The sequence below is a fragment of the Sciurus carolinensis genome, chromosome 3, assembly GCF_902686445.1.
Source record: "Sciurus carolinensis chromosome 3, mSciCar1.2, whole genome shotgun sequence".
Taxonomy (NCBI): Eukaryota; Metazoa; Chordata; class Mammalia; order Rodentia; family Sciuridae; genus Sciurus; species Sciurus carolinensis.
In genome coordinates, this window is record NC_062215.1 from 61162624 (window position 1) to 61182102 (window position 19479).

Sequence of the window (19479 nt, forward strand, 5' to 3'; positions counted from 1 at the left end):
ATGGTAGTTTAAGTGCTCTACTGGCTCTCTGCCAGGCTGGAGTTGTGGCTCAGTGGTAGAACACTTGCCTAGCATGTGTGAGGCCCTGGGTTTGATCCTCAGCACCACATTAAAAAAAAAAATAATATAAAGGTATTTTGCCCATATACAAAACAAAACAAAACAAAAAAACAAAACTCTGCCACTGATCTACATCTCTAACCCCCTTTTTTTGGGGAGGTAGGGAGGGTACTGGAGATTGAACCCAGAGGCACTTTACCACTGAACCACATCCCTAGCACTTTTTTTTTTTTTGGCAGTGCTGAGGATTGAACCCAGGGTCTGTGCTTGTGAGGCAAGCACTCTACCAACTGAGCTATATCCCAGCCCTAGCACTTTTTATTTTAAGACAGGGTCTCGCTAAATTGCTTGGAACCTTGTTAAATTGCTGAAGATTGGCCTTGATTTTATGATCCTCCCAAATTTCTGGGATTACAGGCATGCACCATACTGCTGGGTTTACCAATTGTTTATTTTTTAAAGTAGAGTAGGACCTGGGACATAGTTCAGTGGTAGAGTATGTGCTTAGTATGCAGGAGATCCCAGAACCACCAAAAATAAAAAAAAAAAAATAAATAAATAAAGGAGTATACTCAATAATAAAAAGTATAGTAAAACACATCAGTCAGTAAATTGTTTATTTTTAAGTATTACACACTGTATATAATTGTATGTGCTAAGTCAGGTGTAGTGGTACACCTGACTTAGCACATAATAATCCCAGCTATTTCAGAGGCTGAGGCAGGAAGATGGCAAATTTAAAGCCAGCCTGGATAATTTAGGGAGACCCTGTCTCAATATTTTATTTTATTTTAATTTTGCTGTCTCAATATTTAGAAATAAAAAACAAAAAGGGCTGGGGATGTAGCTCAGTGGTAAAGCACCCACAGGGCTCAATCCCCAGTGCCAAAACAAAACAAAACAGAACACTCTTAGTTAATAAGTACTACATTGCTAAATGCAGCTTTCACACTTTCCCCCTGAAAGGATCTTAAAGGTCAACTAATGATCAGAAGATTTTGGTAATAAGTTAACATATAGAAGTGTATCTTTATGGTAGGGAAGGCACTGATATTTTGTAGGAAAAGATTTTATTACATGAGTGTTCAGCTAGATTTAGATTTTTTATATTTAAAAGGTATCAATCTGTGTATATGTAGCAAGTTGACAAAATGAATGCTTAAAACCTGAGTTACATATGGGTGATCACACACTACATTTTGCCTACGATGGCTCTGGTTGATGTCTATTGTTGGGGGTTTTTGTTGTTGTTGTTGTTGTTTTGGTTATTTGGTTCCAGGGATTGAACCCAGGGATGCTTAACCACTGAGTCACATCCCCAGCCCTTTTTTGTATTTTATTTAGAGACAGGGTCTCTCAGAGTTTCTGAGGCTGGCTTTGAACTCCCGATTCTCCTATCTCAGCCTCCTGAGCTGCTAGGATTACAGGCATGTGTTACCCCGCCTGGCTGTTGTTGATTTGTTTGTTTGTTTTTGGTACTGGGGATTGAACCCAGGGGCACTTAACCAATAAGCTACATGCCCAGCCCTTTTTTGTATTTATTTAAAGACAGGGTCTCACTGAGTTGCTTAGGGCCTTACTCAATTGCTGAGACTGGTTTTGAACTCAGGATCCTTCTGCCTCAGCCTCCTGAGTTGCTGGGATTACAGGCAAGTGCCACCACACCTGGCTTTTTTTTTTTTTTTTTAAATGGGATCTCAGTGGCCATGGTGGCACAGGTCTGTAATCCCAGCTACTGGGGTAAGGGAGGGAGACTGGGGTAAGAGGACTGCAAGTTCCAGGCCATCCTATGCAGACCCCGTTTCTATAAAAAGAAGAAGAAAAACGAAAAGAAAAAAAATGTAGACAAAGATAAGAAGCTAAGAGATAGAGTACTTGCCTATTATGTGCAAGGCACCCTGGATTCAATCCCCAGTATGGGGCGGGGGGGAGTGAGCAAGAGAGAGAAATGGGGTCTCACTATGTTGCCCAGGCTGGCATTAAATTCCTGGGCTCAAGTGATCTTCATGCTGAGACCCCAGTGTAGCTGAGACTACAGGTGCATGTCACTGCATTGTCTTGATTTATTCATTAGAAGTTCTCCCTTTGATTGTCCTAGTTTGGACAATAAATGATATATATAGCATAATTGTCCAAACACTATATATCCTTCTATATCCTTCTTATCAGGGATTTTTAGATCATGTGATTTATCAACACTATGATGCTAGATAACCAGAACTTCAAAGTAAAATTTCTGCACCCTGTTATTTCAAATGTAAAAAGTTTGTTTTGTTTTTGGTATTGGGGATTGAATCCAGGGACACTTAACCATTTAGTGACATCCCCAAACCCTTTTATTTTACATTTTGGATAGGGTCTCACTAAATTGCTGAGGCTGACCACAAACTTGTGATCTTCCCAAGTCCCTGGATGGTCTGAAGAACCAAAATATTTACATGTTAAGAGTGTTTGAATGGGCTGGGGTTGTAGCTCAGAAGAAGAGTGCTTGCCTAGCATGTATGAGGCACTGGGTTCGATTTTCAGCACCACATACAAATAAATAAAGATAAAGGTCCATTGACAACTAAAAGATTTTATTTTTTTTAAAGAGGGTTTGAAAACATTCACTATACACTAACAAAAGAGACTTTTACCTTAAAAGATCCAGTTTTCTGGAAGACTTCACATTTGAAGAAAAGATTTCGCCCTGCTACTTGATTCAAAATAGAGCTTGTTAGCACTGGTGTGAGATGGATATAATCTCGAATGTTGATATGAGCTTTTTCAACATCAGCAAAGGAGATGCAGTACTGAGCACACATGATTCTGAAACCCAAGAATAAGCAAGAGGTCAAAGCAAAGTCTGATGAAAACATATTTGTTGAAGACTTTGAAAATATGTAATACATTAGAGTAGACCTGGGTATTGTGGTTCTATGTGGAACTGTCTCCATTACTGAAATTTCTATAAAGTGGGGGACTTGACTTGAAACAGAAGTTAAGTTTTTTGGTGAAGCTTTTTAGGAAATAAACTGATGGTGCTTATGGAAGCTAAAGTCATTCCCTCACTCATACCATCCATCTCTTGACACTGCCACTGGTCTGTAACTGATGAAAAGCATCTTGTGAAGCTGCTTGAATGAACTGGGTTCAAAATATACATTTTTTGCCTTTTGTTTAGTTTTCAAAAGGGTCTTGCTCAAGCAATTCTCCTGCTTCAGCTTACTGAGTGCTAGGACTACTGGTGAATGTCACCATGCCTGACTTAAATTCTTATTTAAATTTTTTTTTTTTTTTTTTTTTTTTTGCTGGGCATGGTGGCACATGTTGTAATACCAGCAATTTGGGAGGCTGAAGCAGGAGGATTGAAAGTTTAAAGCCAGACTCAGCAACTTAGTGAGGTTCTAAGCAATTCAGCAAGATCCTGTCTGAAAAAATAAAAAGGGCTGGGGATATGCCTGAGTGGTTAAGTGGTTCAACCCCCACAATCCCAGCACTTTTTATATTTTATTTAGAGACAGTGTCTCACTAAGTTGCTTAGGGCCTTGCTAAGTTGCTGAGGGTGGCTTTGAACTTGCAATCCTCCTGCCTCAGCCTCCTGAGTCTACAGGCATGCACTGTAGCGTCTGGTGGGACTGCAGAATTTCTCACCAGTTTTCCCTGTGCTTGTGCATTGCCCTTATGTTACAAGGGCAGGGTTTAAGGGTGCTGGCCAAGGGGATGTCTCTAAGGAGTTACAATTGTTCCGGTTGCTTCCTGCATTTCTATGATATATGGGCACTTCCTTTTAGACTTAGCATCTCTCCCTTCACCCCCAAATTTCTCTCATTTTTCCTCCCCAAGACTTAGATTCCTTAACCTTTTTTTTTTTTTTTTTTTTTTTGGAACTGGCAATTGAACCCAGGGGTGCTTTACCACCAATCAACATCCCCAGACCATTATTTTAGAGACAGGTTTTTGCTACATTGCTTAGGGTCTTGCTAAATTGCTGAGACTGGCTTTGAACTTGTGATCCTCCTCAGTCTCAGTCTCCTGAGTCACTGGGATTACAGACGTGTGCCACTTCTCCTGACTGATCCCTAATCTTAAAGTTTGGTGAGGGGTGAAGATTCATCTTATATGGCTGCTTCAGGCTGGCAAAGGGCGATAACCCTGCTTAGTCAGGGATCAGAAGTCTAATCCTGGCTGATCCAATGAGACTGAGAGATTGGTCTTAGTTGTTGAATACTTGCAAACAATATTAGGAATATCTGAATCTTATTGAGACAAATTTGTGCCCAGCCCCACCGTTTTTTCTCTCTCTGATACGAAGCCTTATCATGTTACCCAGGCTGGTCTCAAACTCCTAGGCTCAAGTGTCTTCCACCTCAACCTCCTGAGTGCTGGGACTACAGGTGCATGCCACTGCACTCAGCTACAGGTAACTGTTAAAATGGCTTCATGATATTCCTTTTACAAAAATACCATAATTTAGCTAGGTGAGGTGGCTCATGTCTGTAATCCCAGCGAAGTGGGTGGCTGAGGCAGGACTGCAAATTCAAGGCTAGCCTGGGCAACTTAGTGAGACTCTGTCTCAAAAAATGAAAAAGACTAGGGATGTAGCTCAGTGGTAAAGCATCCCTGGGGTTCAATCCCTAGTGCTGGGGAAAAAAAAAAAAACATAATTTAATTTTTACATAACTCTATTTGAATATTCAAATGTTTAGAGATGTTTCTGTACCTCCACACATCCTTAGGGTAGATTTCACTAAATGGCTTTCTGTATCAAAAGGTATGCACAAGTTTAATTCATTTGAAGTCTCCTTGGTACAAGCAGGTAGTGTGTCAGTCTCATAACACACTTGATATCTACTGTCAAACTGATTTCCAGAAGGGTTGTAGAGTACAATTTATACTCCCAACAGCAGTTTCTAAAGAATGTCCATTTTCCTTCATCCTTGCTGTATCATTTTATCTGTCAATTTAAATGTCTAGTAGTTTTAATATAACAGTGAAAGAACATTTTTCTGTATATTTATTGGCTACTTGTTCTTTAGTAAGTCTTTTAATTTTTTATAGGTGAAGATGGACAGAATCCCTTCATTTATTTTTATGTGGTGCTAAAAATCAAACCCAGTACCTCACACATGCTAGGCAAGCACTCTGCCACAAGCTATAGCACCAGCCTAGTGAATCTTTTTTTGTGATAGTGAAGTGAACCTGGGGTTACTCTACCATTGAGCAACATTCCTAGCCCTTTTTATTTTTTGTTTTGAGAAAGGATCCTCTTATATTGCTCAGGTTGGCTTCAAATTTGCAACTCTCCTATCTCAGCCTCCTGACTTACTGGGATTACAAATGAGCCTGGCCCTTTTTTGTCAACACATTACTTACTGACTGACGATTTCGTGGGACTCATCTGTTCTTTCTCGTGGTACTGGGGGATTGAACCTAGGGGTGCTTTACCACTAAGCTACATCCATAGCCCTTTTTATTTTTTGTTCTGAGACAGGGTCTTGCTAAATTACTGAAGCTGACCTTGAACATGTGATCTTCCTGTATCAAACTCTCAAGTCACTGGAATTACAAGCCTGGCCACCATGCCTGGTATCAGAGGCATCACCTTTTTTCTTGGAAATGCCACACTTATCAAAAAAAAATTTGTATTAACGCTTTGGGCCTTTGTGTTTTGTTCCATTGATCAGACTGCCAATTCCTTTTCCAGTTACGCACTGTATTAGTAAGTTCTCCTTGGTTACTCTTTCCAGAATTTGCTGGCTTTTCTCACAAATCGGTTCTTTCTTTCTTTCTTTCTTTTTTTTTTTTTTTTTTTTGCGCTACTGGGGAGCGAACTCAGGGCCTTATGTTTGCAAGGCAAGCGCTCTACCAGCTGAGCTATCTCCTCAGCCCTACAAGTCGGTTCTTTCAAGTGAACTTCAGAATTCCTTTAGCAAGGCTGCCAGAAATTCCTCTGTAAAATAAATGAACAGGGGAATCACTGACATTTTATTACTATTATTTTTTGGTACCAGGGATTGAACCCAGGGGCACTTAACCACCAACCCACATCCCCTGCCCTTTCTGTTTCTTTGAGACAGGTTCTCACAAATTTTGCTTAGGGCCTTGCCAAGTGGCTGAGCCTGGCTTTGAATTGTGTTCTTCCTTCCTCAGCCTCCTGAGTTGCTGGGATTACAGGTATGTGCCACCATGACCAGTGATTACTGATGTTTTAAAACATCGAGTCTTCTATGGATACAGGTGCCTTCTAATTTAGTAGACTTTTTGCTTTAGATTTCTCAATAGAGTTTTCATAGTTGTGTCTTGTATGTATCTAATTAAATTTATTCCTAGGTACAATGTATTTTTGTTGCTTTTGAGGCATTTTTTCCCATTAGATTTCAAAATTACTTGATGATGTATATAAATACCAATGACTTTTGTACATTTATCACATTGTCTACTGGATTACTTTGTTGTTCTGAATTTTGTAGTTGATTTTTCTCATCCTTATACTTTTTTTCTTTTTCCTAGCTTCAGATGTGGTTTATCATAGTTGGTCATATAATACTTTAAGATATGGTTATAGCTGAGCACAGTGGCTCATACCTGTAATCTCAGTGACTCGGGAGGCTGAGACATGAAGATTACAAGTTCAAGGCTAGCCTCAACAATTAGCAAGGCCCTAAGCAACTTAGCTAGACCCTGTCTCAAAGTGAAAAATAGAAAGGGCTGGGAATGTGGCTTGGTGGCACATGCCTGTAATCTTAGCTACTAGTGAAGATGAGACAGGAGAATGGTTAAGTTTGAGGTTAGCCTCAGCATCTTAGTGAGATCCTGGCTCAAAATAAAAAATAAAAAGGATTGGAGTGTAACTCAGTGGTAGCATGTCTCTGGGTTCAATCTGCCGTACCTAAAGAAAAAAAATTGTACTTTAGCTTTCAGATCTTTTTTTTTTTTCTGTGCCGTCTTCATTCTTAGCTTTTGCAGGGATCCAGTTATTAACTTAAAAACAAATGAAAGGCTGGGGATGCAGCTCAGTGGTAGAGTGCTTGCCCAGCATGTGAGATCCCTGGGTTGAATCCCCAGTACCACAGAACAAAAAACAACCCTCCCAAAACCCCAAAAATAAACAATTAAAAAGTTAGAGTATTTCTTCCTATTGAGTCCTGGGATTTGAACTAGACCAGTAACTATGGCTTTAGGGAAATAATGTGCAGCTGTCTCTTTCCTTCCCCTTGTTTGGTGGGTGTTTTTTGGTACTAGGGATCGAATCCAGGGGTGCTTTACCAATGAGCCATGTCCCTAGCCCTTTTTATTTATTTATTTTTAATTTTGAGACCGTGTCTAGATAAGTTGCTCAGGACCTTGTTAAATTGCTGAGGCTCACCTTGAACTTGTGATCCTCCTATCTCAGCCTTCTGAATTGCTGGGATTACAACAGGTATGAGTCACTGCACCCAGCACCAGCCCTTTAAAAAATATTTTTTGTTTTATTTTAGCCAGGGTATTGCTGAGTTGCCCAGGATGGCCTCGAACTTATGATTTTCCTGCCTGTGCCTCCCATGTAGTTGGGATTACAGGTAACTTTATCAAGCCCAGAAGTAAAAACATTTTGTGACAAAACAATTGACCTTAAAATTCCAATTTTATTAGTATAAAGTTATATATATTAATATTTCAAAACAGCTTCTATCTCTGAGGTCTGTTTACTTATCAATGAATATTTAGTACTTTCTATATATTAGATATTGTTTGCTTCAGAGATACAATGTTAGAAAAATAGACTTGTTCCTGCCCTCATAAAGCTTACTATCTTGTGGCAGATATATAAGTAATGCAAAAATAAATATGCTAGGTGTGCACCACCAGGCCCAGTCTTATTTTTAGAAAACCATGTGGTTGGGCTGGGGAGATAGCTCAGTTGGTAGAGTGCTTGTCTTGCAAGCACAAGGCCCTGGGTTCGATCCCCAGCACCACAAAAAAAAAAAAAAGAAAACCATCTGGTTATGTTATGGTGAATGAAAAGGAAGGGGACAAGAGTTCAATCAGGGAGTTCAGTGAAAGAGTACTTTGGTTCTCTACATGAATGATAAAGGATGTCTGGATGGCAAAGGGAAAAACCAAAAACAAAAACACCCCAAGATACTGGAAACACAAACCCAATTAAAATGGCTAAAGAACTTCAATAAAAATTTCTCCAAGGAAAATGTACAAATGGCCAAAAAGTAACTGAAAAAGTGTTCAAAATCACTATCTTTAAGGTAAAGGCAAATGAAAACCAAAATAAGGTCACCACCTCACACCTGTTAGGATGTGAGGCTCCTCTAAAAAAAGCAAACAGCCTGGTACACAGTGGCACATGCCTATAATTCCAGAAACTCAGAGTTTAAGGTTAGCCTCAGCAACTTACCAAGACTCCAACTCAAAATGAAATAAAAGGGGCTTTGGGTTGTGGCTTATTAGTAAAGGGCTTCTGAGTTCAACCCCCAATACCACAAAAAATAAATAAATAATAAAAAACACAAACCAAAACCTAGAACCCAATCCTAGATGTAGTCTCAAAAGAATCAAAAGCAGGGTCTCAGATATTTATACACTCATGTTCATAGCTGCCTTATTCATAATAACCAAAAGGTGGAAGCAACACGAGTGTTCACTGACTATATACACCGACGAAAGACTATACACAATGTGGTATATACATAATATTCAGTCTTAAAAAAGAAGAAATTCTGACACACAACATGGATGAATGTTGAGGACATTATACTAAGTGAAATGAGCCAGTCACAATAAGACAAATATTGCATGATTCCACTTATATGAGGTACTGAAAGTAGTCAAATTTGTAGACAGAAGGAAGGATGGTTGTGGGTTGGGAAAATGGTTTAATGGGTACAGTATTTTGGAGACTGGTTGCACACTAACAGGAATGTAGGTAAGTAAAGAACTATATACTTAAAAATGGTGAAAGTAGTAAATTTCATGTGTGTTTTACCACTATTTTTAAAAAAGGTACTGTGAATGAAAAAAAAGACACTTTGGAGTTGAATTAGTGGGTCTCCTGGTTGCAAATGACAGAACCCCAGTTTGAACTAGTTTAGACTAAAGATGAGGGCATCAAGATTTATTGGCTCACTGAATCCAAGAAGAGTTGAAGAAAACATGGGGAGAGGCAGGCATATAAAGTTTCAGGAACAAATGGAACCAGGGACTTGATAGCTTCCCGGACTCTGTTTCTCACCTCTGCTGCTTCTGGCATGTTGGCTTCTTTCTCATTGCAGACCAGCTGGTTCCATATGGTAGGACACGTGGCTGTTGACAGCTCCTGTGTTTTACATTTTATGGCTTCCACACTGGAGAGGGAGTCTCTCAGTTTCAGTTCAAAAAATTCTGGGTAAGGACTTTGGTCCATCTTGGCCCATGATCAGTGGCCAAGGGTGTGAGGTCATTTAAGACAATACTATGCAATAGTCAAAAGTATTTACAGAAGCATGAAAAAGAAACATAATGAAATCTATAACAATATCAATTATGTACATTTAAAACACATACATACATAAAACATTTTATATTATTCAAAGATACATGTATATTCAAGGACATATATCAAACACATTAGATTTACTACCTAGGAGAGAAGAAATGGAACATTAGTGGGAATTGGAATGAAGCGCAAAAGATGAAATGAGAAAGGCCTTGATGATAGTGTGAACAAGAGTATTACCGTCTCAAATCTCTGCACCTGTGGGAAAAAAGTAGTAAAAGAGAAAGTGATGGGGGAAAGTATGAACAACAAAGACAGAAAAAGAAAAAAAAAAGTTTCTGAGTGGGAGTGAGTGAAGTGCAGTTTTTAAGAGAAAAGGGGAGAAGCTGGGGAATTGATTCCATATATGATCATTACAGAGACAGGAGAGACATACTGCTTGTGGACCAAATGTGGAGTGTGAGGGACATAGAGGTGTCAAGGATAACGCCAGGATTTAGACTTAGATGGTAATATTATTTCTGAGATTTCATACTGGTGAAGAAACAAGTATTTGAGAGGAAGATCAGAGATTTGATAAGCCAAATTTCAGTTTCTCATAGCCATCTTTTTTTCTTTTTTGTAAAAAAGATGTCTAGTATCTATTTCTTTTTTAATATAATTTTTTAGTTGTACGTGGACAAATACCTTTGTTTCATTATCAAGAACTGTTTCTTTTTGTTATGATTACCAGTCTGAAGCCAATGAATCCTCTCAGAATGTACAGGTTCAACAAAGCCTTTTTTTTCTTTGGTACCAGGGATTGAACCCAGGGGTATTTAAACGCTGAGTCACTGAGTCACATCCCCAGCCATTTTTTATTTTGAGACAGGGTTTCACTAAGTGGCTTAGGGCCTCACTAAATTTCTGAGGCTGGCTTTGAACTTGCAATCCTCCTGCCTCAGCCTTCTGGGCCACTGGGATTACAGGTATCTGCCATCATGCCCAGCTATTGTCATTTATAGTAATTCAGAAGTTATCTGTCAAGTAACATTTTTCAATAAAAGTTTTTTATTATCAATTTCTGATTTTATTTTTATGCTTTCTTATATTTCCTTTTATTGTCTTTTTCTACTTTTGTTGAATGCTTACCTAGTTAATATTCATACCTAATTAATTTTCATTTTTAAATACTAAAAGCATTTAAGGATACATGTTTCCTGAGCACTGCTTTAATGCTATATCATGGATTCTGTTAGGCAATATTTTCATTATCTTAATTTCTAAAGAATCCATGATCTGTTTTTTTCCAGTGCTGGGGATGGAACCCAGAACAACATGTTAGGCAAGTGCTCTACCATTGGGTTACATCCCTAGCTCTTTGTTTTCTCTTTTGACCCATGAGTTATTTAAAAATTCATGTTTCTAAAGAAATTACAAGTGGCTACTAATGGTGCTTGCCTATAATTCTAGCAACTCAGTAGGATGAGGCAGGGGAATTGCAAGTTTGAGGTCAGTCTTGGCAACTTTGCAAGACCCTGTCTCAAAAATAAAAAATAGATGGCCATGGTGGTGCAGGCCTGTAATCCTAGCAGCTCTGGAAGCTGAGGCAGGAGGATCTTGAGTTCAAAGTCAGCCTCAGCAATTTACTGAGGCCCTACGCAACTCAGTGAGACCTTGTCTCTAAATAAAATATAAAAATGGCTGGGGAGGGATGTGGCTTAGTAGTTAAGCACCCCTGGGTTCAATCCCTGGAACAAAAATAAATGAATAAACAAATAAGTAAATTAATTAATTAAAAAAGGGATAGGGAAGTATCTCAGTGGTAAAGTGCCAAAGTGCCTCTGTGTTCAATCCCCAGTCCAAGAAAAAAAAATTATAAGTAGTTAGAATTTTTTGTTTAATTTGTGGTTATTTATTTCTAGTTTTATTACTTTGTGCTGAGCAAATGTGACCTGTATTTATTTTGGGATACTGAATTCCTCACTCCTCTATTATTCAAATTCATCTTATTTTTCTAATTATCCGCATGTTATGTGACCAAATCCCTATTTTAAGAATTCAGGGTTTAGAATGTAGCTCAGTGGTAGACGACTTGCCTATATCAGGGAAATCCCTGAGTTCAATCCCTGGCACTAAAAAAGAAAAAACAAAAATTAAAACATTATAGCAAAAAAAAAAAAAAAAAAAAAAAAAAAACATTATAGCAGTACACAGAGCCTTCATTCTCTACCATCAAATCCCCTCTTCCACAAAGGCAACTACTTGGAAATGTTTGGTAGGCATTTTTCCATGCCTTTTTTGACACATTCACGTAGAAATTTATATGTACAACAAATGATTTTTGTGGCACACAGACTGAACTGTATATATAATTTGTGTGTGTAGTATTGGGATTGAACCCCAGGGATGCTCTACCACTGAGCAACATCCCTAGCCCCAATTATTTATTTATTTTTGAGACAGGGTCTCACTAAATTGCTCAATCTGGCATCAGACTTGCAATCCTCCTGCCTTAGCCTCTCCAGTAGCTGGGATTACAGGTACAGATGTGTGCCACCAGGCCCAGCTGCGAACAACTTTATGAAGGAAAAGCATCTAACAATACATCTTTTTTTTTTAACAATATATCTTGAAGATTGTTCCATATTAATACATAAAGGTATTTTAAATCTTTAAAATGAGAAGCTTTCAATTAAACATATTTATCTTTTCACTTCTTTTTACCCATTTCAGGAATCCTTTTTTTCTGGTGGTGCTTGGGATTGAACTCAGGAACTCACATATGCTAGGCAAGCACTTTATCACTGAGCCATATCCCCAGCCCCTCACAAATCCTTTAAATCTGAAAGTTAAAAAAAAAAAAAAAAAAAAAAAAATTCCTCATCAACTGAGTAGATTTTCTTCCATTATTTGACTATTATTATTATTTTTATATTTTTGTAGTTGTCAACGGAACTTTATCTTATTTATTTATATGTGATGCTGAGAATTGAACCCGGGGCCTCACACATGCACTCTACTACTCTACCATTGAGCTACAACTCCAGCCCCCATTGACTATTATTGCTCTGCCTCAGTTATTGCCTTTTGGAACTCATATTTAATTTTTAGTTTTTTGGAACCATTTTCTAGGTTTTCTATATTTTGTTTTATTTATTTATTTATTTTTTTAAATTGGAAATTGAACCCAAGGGTGCTGTACCACTGAACTACATTCCCAATTCTTTTATTCCATTTTTCATTTTGAGACAGGGTCTAAATTGCTCAGGTTGGCCTCAAATTTTTGATCTTTTCACCTTAGTCTCTCAAGTCACTGGGATTACAGGTTTGTGCCACCATAATGAACTCAAATTTTATCTCTTATCTTTACTCTCTTGAGTTCTGATAAATTTTCTTGAGTTGGTTTTGTTAAGCAAACATTTGCTAATTTCTTTCTTTTTTTTTTTTTTTTTTTTGCGGTACTGGGGATCAAACTCAGGGCCTTGTGCTTGCAAGGCAAGCACTCTAACAGCTGAGCTATCTCCCCAGCTCGCTAATTTCTTTTGCTGTCAGGGAATCCAGCCAGCTGGGATCCAGACAGGTTTCCTAGCTTGTCTGCCAGTAAAAACCTGACATATCCAATCTGCAGTTCACCGACACTGTTTCATTAAATTGGTCATCATGTTTGTCCTAAGAAATCTTTTTTGTTATAATTATTTTTCCTTCTTTTTTAAAAAAAATTTTAAATGATGGGAGCTAGGGATATAGCTCTGTGGTAGAGCACTTGCCTCCAAAGTTGCTGGGATTACACGCATGTGTCACCAAACCCAGCTGGATCGTTGAATCTTTGTTTTTTTTTTTTTAAAGGGTATTAACTTTTTTTTTTTTTTTTTTTTTTTTTTTTGCGGTGCTGGGGATCCAACCCAGGGCAAGCACTCTACCAACTGAACTATATCCCCAGCCTGGCTATTAACTTTTTTAAACTTTATTTTATTTATTTATTTTTATGTGGTGCTGAGGATTGAATCCAGTGCCTCATACATGCTAGGCAAATGCTCTACCACTGAGCCACAACCCTACAGCTAAATAGTTGAATCTTATCACATATTTATTGACTTTCTTTTAGGCTTCACCTTCTGATGGTTCAGTACTTGTCGCATACGAATTTAATGAGTTCTGTCAGATTGTTCAAATCTTTTAGGCTCAGACTAAGGAATGACAGTAACTTATTCTCTGAGAGAGAGTAGGGTCCAATGGACTGTGGGGGACCAGGAAGGAACAACTTGTGTAGGCAAGCAGTCTTGGAGGAGAGTTTCCCCACACAACAGGTTCATGGTCCCAAAAGGTTAGTACCAGTCTTCTGGTCTAGTTAAATTTTAAAGATGGAAAATCAACAACAAAAAAATCAACCCAGGATCTGAAGAAGTGATTTCTGCCCCCCAAGAATCCATAGTGACATGGAAATTCCCAAATTGAATTTTGGGAATTTTAATACTTCCACCTTTACTACCTTCCACATAGCTCCTTCCTTTCTCAAGAGCCAACTATACTGCATATATATGTGTATGTGTGTATATATACATACACACATATGTGTATGTGTGTATATATACATACACACATACACACACACACACACACACACATATATATGTATAAAAAAATTTTTTTTTAAAGGAAGGATGTTTGGGGATGTAGTTTCCCAGAAAGAAAAAGACTAATGTCTGGTACTAACAGTTATGACACCCTGGGCAATTTACTTCTTCAGTTGTCTGGGTTTCAGATTCCTTATGTTAAAAATGGGCAAAATCATTACTACTCTTATACGATCTTTAAGGGCCCTCAAACGATGGGTGGGGCACAGTCTAGGCCTCTGACGCGAGACTCTGGACTAAGATAACTGGAGAAGGCCGGATTGTGGGGTATCTCCATCCACCCGAGCCCCAGACCAGCATCAATGTCCTCGGTGGCCATCGCAGCAGCACCGGCAGTCACGGCCGCGAACGCCAACCTGGCCTGATGAAGCCAGGGCACACCTCACCTCACCTCACCGCCGCCGCGCCTCCACCTCCAGTCTCAGTACACCTTCCCAGACTACACCTCTGCGCACGCGCAGCGCACGCCGCTCCAGCTCCGGGGTGCGCTTAGGCACTGCCCCTTTCGAACGCGCGTTAGCGCTTTTCCTCCCAGTGAGGCCACCGTCGTTAGGGGAGGGCAGGCGGGAGGGGGCGGGGAAAAGGGTGGGAGTGGGTGAGCGCGCGCCGCCGGTCCGTCGTGGTTTCCTGGCTGCGCGCGGCGGTGGCTGAGTCGCTGCAGCTGTAGCAGCAGCCGCGAAGATGGCGGAGGGGTTGGAGCGTGTGCGGATCTCCGCGTCAGAGCTGCGAGGGATCCTGGCCACTCTGGCTCCGCAGGCCGGGAGCAGAGGTGAGTCGCGCCGCCCAGCTCCTGGGCCGGGCCTCCCCGCCCCGCCTCTTTCGCCTCCTCTTCCTCCTCCCCGCCCAGTCCGCGGAGCTCGGGAGCCCCCGCCCCTTCCCCCAACAGTGGGGGCGGGGGCCGCGGGCGGGCCCCTCGCTGCCCTGCCAGACCCTGGGTCGGGCTCCACCAGCTCTGGCCAGCTCCGGGAGATCCCAGCCTGAGTTCCTGCCTCCACCCTCTTTATCACCGCGAAGGTGACTGTTTCCCTTTGCCCCAGCTCTCGCTGAAGAGCCGGTGGATTCCTCGTCGTTAGTAGAAGTGAGTGGGAGTGGGTGCTGGGGTCTGGTGGAGGCCCCGGGTGTGTAGCGTTCCCAAAGGAATCCTCCGCTGGCCCTGTCCCGTCCATCTGTTTGGCGTCAGATGGAAGGAGTTGGGGAGATTGAAGGGAAAGGTTTAACAGACTGGGATTTCTTTGCCGAACTTTTCTTCCCAAGGCAGGCTTCTGAAACCTGCGAAAGATCCAGGACCTCAGAGAGCTGACTCTTCTCTGGTTTGGCCTTGGCATATGTGGGAGCAATTTTTATCAGAGAATGTTCAATTTGCCAGTTAATTTGAAGTCTTTAGCCACATCAGAAAAGCTCCAAGAAAGGTTCTTGTGTTTCTATTGGGCGGTGGAGTTTTTGTAGGATGGTAGCAGTGATAGGTACCTTCTTCAGGCTTGATTTTCGTTGGTCAGTTGAATTGTTTTATCCATGCTGTTTTCTCTGCTCTGGAAAGTGGTAACTCTTCTTCACCCCTTCCTTCACCCCCCCCCCCCCCAGCTAAGTTACAAAGAGTGTTCTGAGGTATCTTTGTTCATACTCAGTGGAGAATCTTTTAAACTTCTGAAAATATTCAGCTGGTTGCCCAAGGATTGCATGCCTGTAATCTCAAAGAATCAGGAGTCTGAGGGAGGAGGACCCAATTCAAGGCCAGCCTCAGCAATTTAGCCAGACTCTGTCTCAAAATAAAAAATAAAGAGGACTGGGAATTGGTAAAGCCCCTGGGTTCAGTTCAATCCCCACTACCCCAAAATAAATAAAATAAACTTTTGAAAATACCAAAGCGGTAGCATAAACTTAAGTTTCTCTTTTCCTTCTAATTTGTTAAACCCACAAAAAGTGGGTGTAAATGCTAGGATATATGATACCTGATATGGTCTTGTTTGCATTTGTGTTTCCTAGTACAAGACAAGACTAGGTTTTATATAACATTCCATTTTGAGTACTTGATAATCTCACTAATTCCATCACTTTCCCACTGAAATGTTTAGTGGCTATTTGTAGTAGTCTCCTCCTTAATAAATAAAAGTAACAGATATAAAAAAATACTCATTTTTCTGTTCCATAAGTTCATGGAGCCTGGAGAGTGGTTTATTCAGTCCTATATTCTTATTGTTTAATTTTGGTACTGGGTATTGAACCCAGGGGTGCTTTACTACTGAGTTACATCTTAGTCCTTTTTATTTATTTTGAGACAGAGGCTCTCTAAATTGCTGAGGCTGGCCTTGAATTTGCTATCCTCCTGCTTCAGTCTCCTGAGTCATGGACTATAGGTGTGTGCTGCTGTGCCTAGCTCTGTTCTCTTATTCTTTAAGAAAAAGGTTTTTTTTTTTTTTTAGTTGTAGATGAACATAATACCTTATTTTATTTATTTTCATGTGGTGCTGAGAATCAAACCCAGTGCCTCACATATACTAGGTAAGTGCTGTACCATTGAGCCACAACTCTAGTCCTGTTCTCTTATTCTTGAATGCCACAGTCCTTGATATTTTGAGGGCATGTCACAATCCTTCCACCAGTGTCCAGGGAAAACCCGCTATGGAACTTTTTCTTCTCATATTCCATCATCATAGTAGCAGTTAGTCTCAGTATTCTAATGATGATAGTTTGAGCAGTATTTAATTGAAATGACTCTTCTGGCTGCTGTTAGAGAGTTGGTGAGGATAAGTCAAGTTGAGGAATATAAAAGGAACTGCTTCTTGTTTGTTTCAGTAGAAGGTATGTGACTGGGTAATTAGTAGCTAAAAAAGAGGCTTGTCCCAGTCACTTTCATAGTCTTGATTTGCAGTTTTTTTTTCCTCCAGAGATGTCCAGGACTGTGGATTATTGTTTATGCCCCCCTTTCCTCCTTTTTATTTTTCTCTACTAAAATGTGTATTTAAATTTTATTTCTGGTGGAATAAAACCTAGGGCTTCACTCTTCACACATGTTAGGCAAGTCCTCTATCACTGAACTATACCCCTAATAAATTAAAAGGACTTAGCTCCCCTGGAAAAGTATTAGAGTCAGAAAAAAAGATTATGATGGTTTCAAGGGTTCTATAAACAAAATAGTTTAATGCTGAAAATGTTGAGAGATCTTTTGTTCTGACAGTATGAGGTAGTTTGGGGTCTTAGAGATCTGAATATGAATTGGTCTTGGGCAATCCAAGAAAACAGATTTTTTTTTCCCCTCCCCTTCCCTAACCCAATTCGATTCTTATCCTTGGCAGTTGCTGAACAAATATTGAAAACCCCAAATTTCTACTTTTGTAGAAGTATTCTTCCCTTTCCACCAAAATTAGCCTTTGGATGTGTATTCTTGCTCAACTTTTCTGTTACTTAACCAGAATGACAGTTTTCCCTCTCCCTCCTCTTTTTTTCTTTTGCCCTTTCTTCTTCAACCCTTTCCCCAATATAACAGAAAACATGAAGGAATTAAAAGAGCCCAGGCAGCGCAAAGATAACAGGCGCCCAGATCTGGAAATCTATAAGCCTGGTCTTTCTCGACTAAGGAACAGACCTAAAATCAAGGAGCCCTCTGGGAGTGAGGAATGTAAAGATGAAAATGTTAATGACAAAAATGCTTCTGCTGTTGGAAATGGTACACAACTCATTAAAGATGTCTGCAAGGAATTTGATAACCAACAGCAAAATGGTCCTGTAGACCCAGAGAATAATCAAGGACAGGAGACTTTTCCTAGGACTGCTGGACAGGAAGATCGAAGTCTCAGAATCATCAAGAGAACAAAGAAACCAGATTTGCAGATCTATCAGCCTGGACGGCGCTTGCAGATGACTGGTATCAAAGATTCTGCCATCCGGGTGGATGAGGAGGAAGTCCTCAACCAGGTGGAGCAACTGAAAATAGAGGAAGATGAATGCAGGGGAAAAGTTGTGAAAGAGGAAGTTGTGAATAAATCAGACAAAGCTGAGACAGAAAAGAGCCAAAATAGTGACAGAGTAAGGACTGCAAAAGGAGAAAAAGGAAAAAGGATTGAAAAAGGGGAGGGGACAAAGAAAATGAATGATGACCTGGTCCAGGGGAAGCCTGGTTCTGCAAAGCGCTATTCCCGCTCAGACAAACGAAGAAACCGCTATCGCACTTGCAGTACCAGCTCAGCTGGTAGCAACAACAGTACTGAGGGAGTTGGCCTGATTGATAATGGATGTCGCCGTCGCCGCCAGGATCGGACCAAGGAGAGGCCACGACTGAAGAAGCAAGTATCTATGTCCTCAACTGATTCCTTAGATGATGACAGAATCGATGAGCCTGATGGATTAGGGCTCAGGAGGAGCTCGGAAAAGAAGACACACTTAGAAAGAAACTGGTCTGGCCGTGGAGAGGGTGAGCAGAAAAGCAATGGTAAAGAAAATCGAGGCACACTTCGTGTCACTTTTGATGCAGAAACCATGAACAAAGATTCCCCCATGATGAGGTCAGCCAGAGAGGATGTGGATAGGATAAAACCTGACAGAGGTTTGAGCAGTGGGGGCAAAGGTTCTGAGAAGCAGGAGTCTAAAAACCTGAAACAAGAACTTCGGGGTCGTGGTCGTGGCATTTTGATCCTGCCTGCCCATACTGCCCTATCTGTCAATTCAGCAGGTTCTCCAGAGTCCACTCCTTTAGGACCTAGACTTTTATTTGGATCTGGTAGTAAAGGATCTCGGAGTTGGGGCCGTGGAGGCACCACCCGCCGACTGTGGGACCCAAACAATCCTGATCAGAAACCTGCTCTAAAGAGCCAGATACCCCAGCTGCATTTCTTAGACACTGATGATGAAGTCAGCCCTACATCATGGGACTCACGTCAGGCCCAAGCATCTTACTATAAGTTTCAAAACTCTGATAATCCCTATTATTATCCCCGGACACCAGGCCCTGCCTCTCAGTATCCCTATTCAGGGTATAGCCCTCTGCAGTATCCAGTGGGCCCTACAAATGGTGTATACCCAGGGCCTTACTACCCAGGCTACCCAACTCCATCAGGACAGTATGTATGTAGCCCTCTCCCTGCCAGCACCATGAGTCCTGAGGAGATAGAGCAGCATGTGAGGAACATGCAGCAACAGGAGCTACATAGGCTTCTCCGTGTGGCTGACAACCAGGAACTACAGCTCAGCAATCTGCTCTCCAGGGACCGCATCAGTACTGAGGGCATGGAGAAGATGGCTCAGCTCAGGTATGGTGTGTTCCATCTTGGCTAGAGGGAAATGGGGGTAAGTTGGAGGTATATAGGCTCTCATGACCAAGGAAGGTGGAAACTTTTTAGGTGAGCCCCTGGAATATTATCT

The 19479-nt window shown here is 40.7% G+C and overlaps 2 protein-coding genes across 8 annotated transcripts in view; one reads left to right on the forward strand and one right to left on the reverse strand.

Annotated features, from left to right (window-relative positions):
• Srr (serine racemase) overlaps positions 1 to 14878 on the reverse strand; it is a 21733-nt gene extending 6855 nt beyond the window's left edge. Inside the window, exons 1-3 of one of the 4 annotated variants that reach the window (XM_047547549.1) lie at positions 14516 to 14878; positions 9266 to 9484; positions 2697 to 2868 (exon numbers count right to left, since the gene is read on the reverse strand). In XM_047547549.1, the coding sequence (XP_047403505.1) occupies positions 2697 to 2868; positions 9266 to 9300 (207 nt within the window). In that variant the 5' untranslated portion in view covers positions 9301 to 9484; positions 14516 to 14878. Of the gene's footprint in view, positions 1 to 2696; positions 2869 to 9265; positions 11052 to 14510 lie in introns of those variants that run through there. The other 3 variants (XM_047547548.1, XM_047547547.1, XM_047547550.1) reach the window with 3 other exon arrangements.
• Positions 14712 to 19479, forward strand: part of Smg6 (SMG6 nonsense mediated mRNA decay factor) — a 239452-nt gene continuing 234684 nt past the window's right edge. Inside the window, exons 1-2 of one of the 4 annotated variants that reach the window (XM_047547528.1) lie at positions 14712 to 14893; positions 17609 to 19367. In XM_047547528.1, the coding sequence (XP_047403484.1) occupies positions 14806 to 14893; positions 17609 to 19367 (1847 nt within the window). In that variant the 5' untranslated portion in view covers positions 14712 to 14805. Of the gene's footprint in view, positions 14894 to 14974; positions 15203 to 17608; positions 19368 to 19479 lie in introns of those variants that run through there. The other 3 variants (XM_047547529.1, XM_047547530.1, XM_047547531.1) reach the window with 3 other exon arrangements.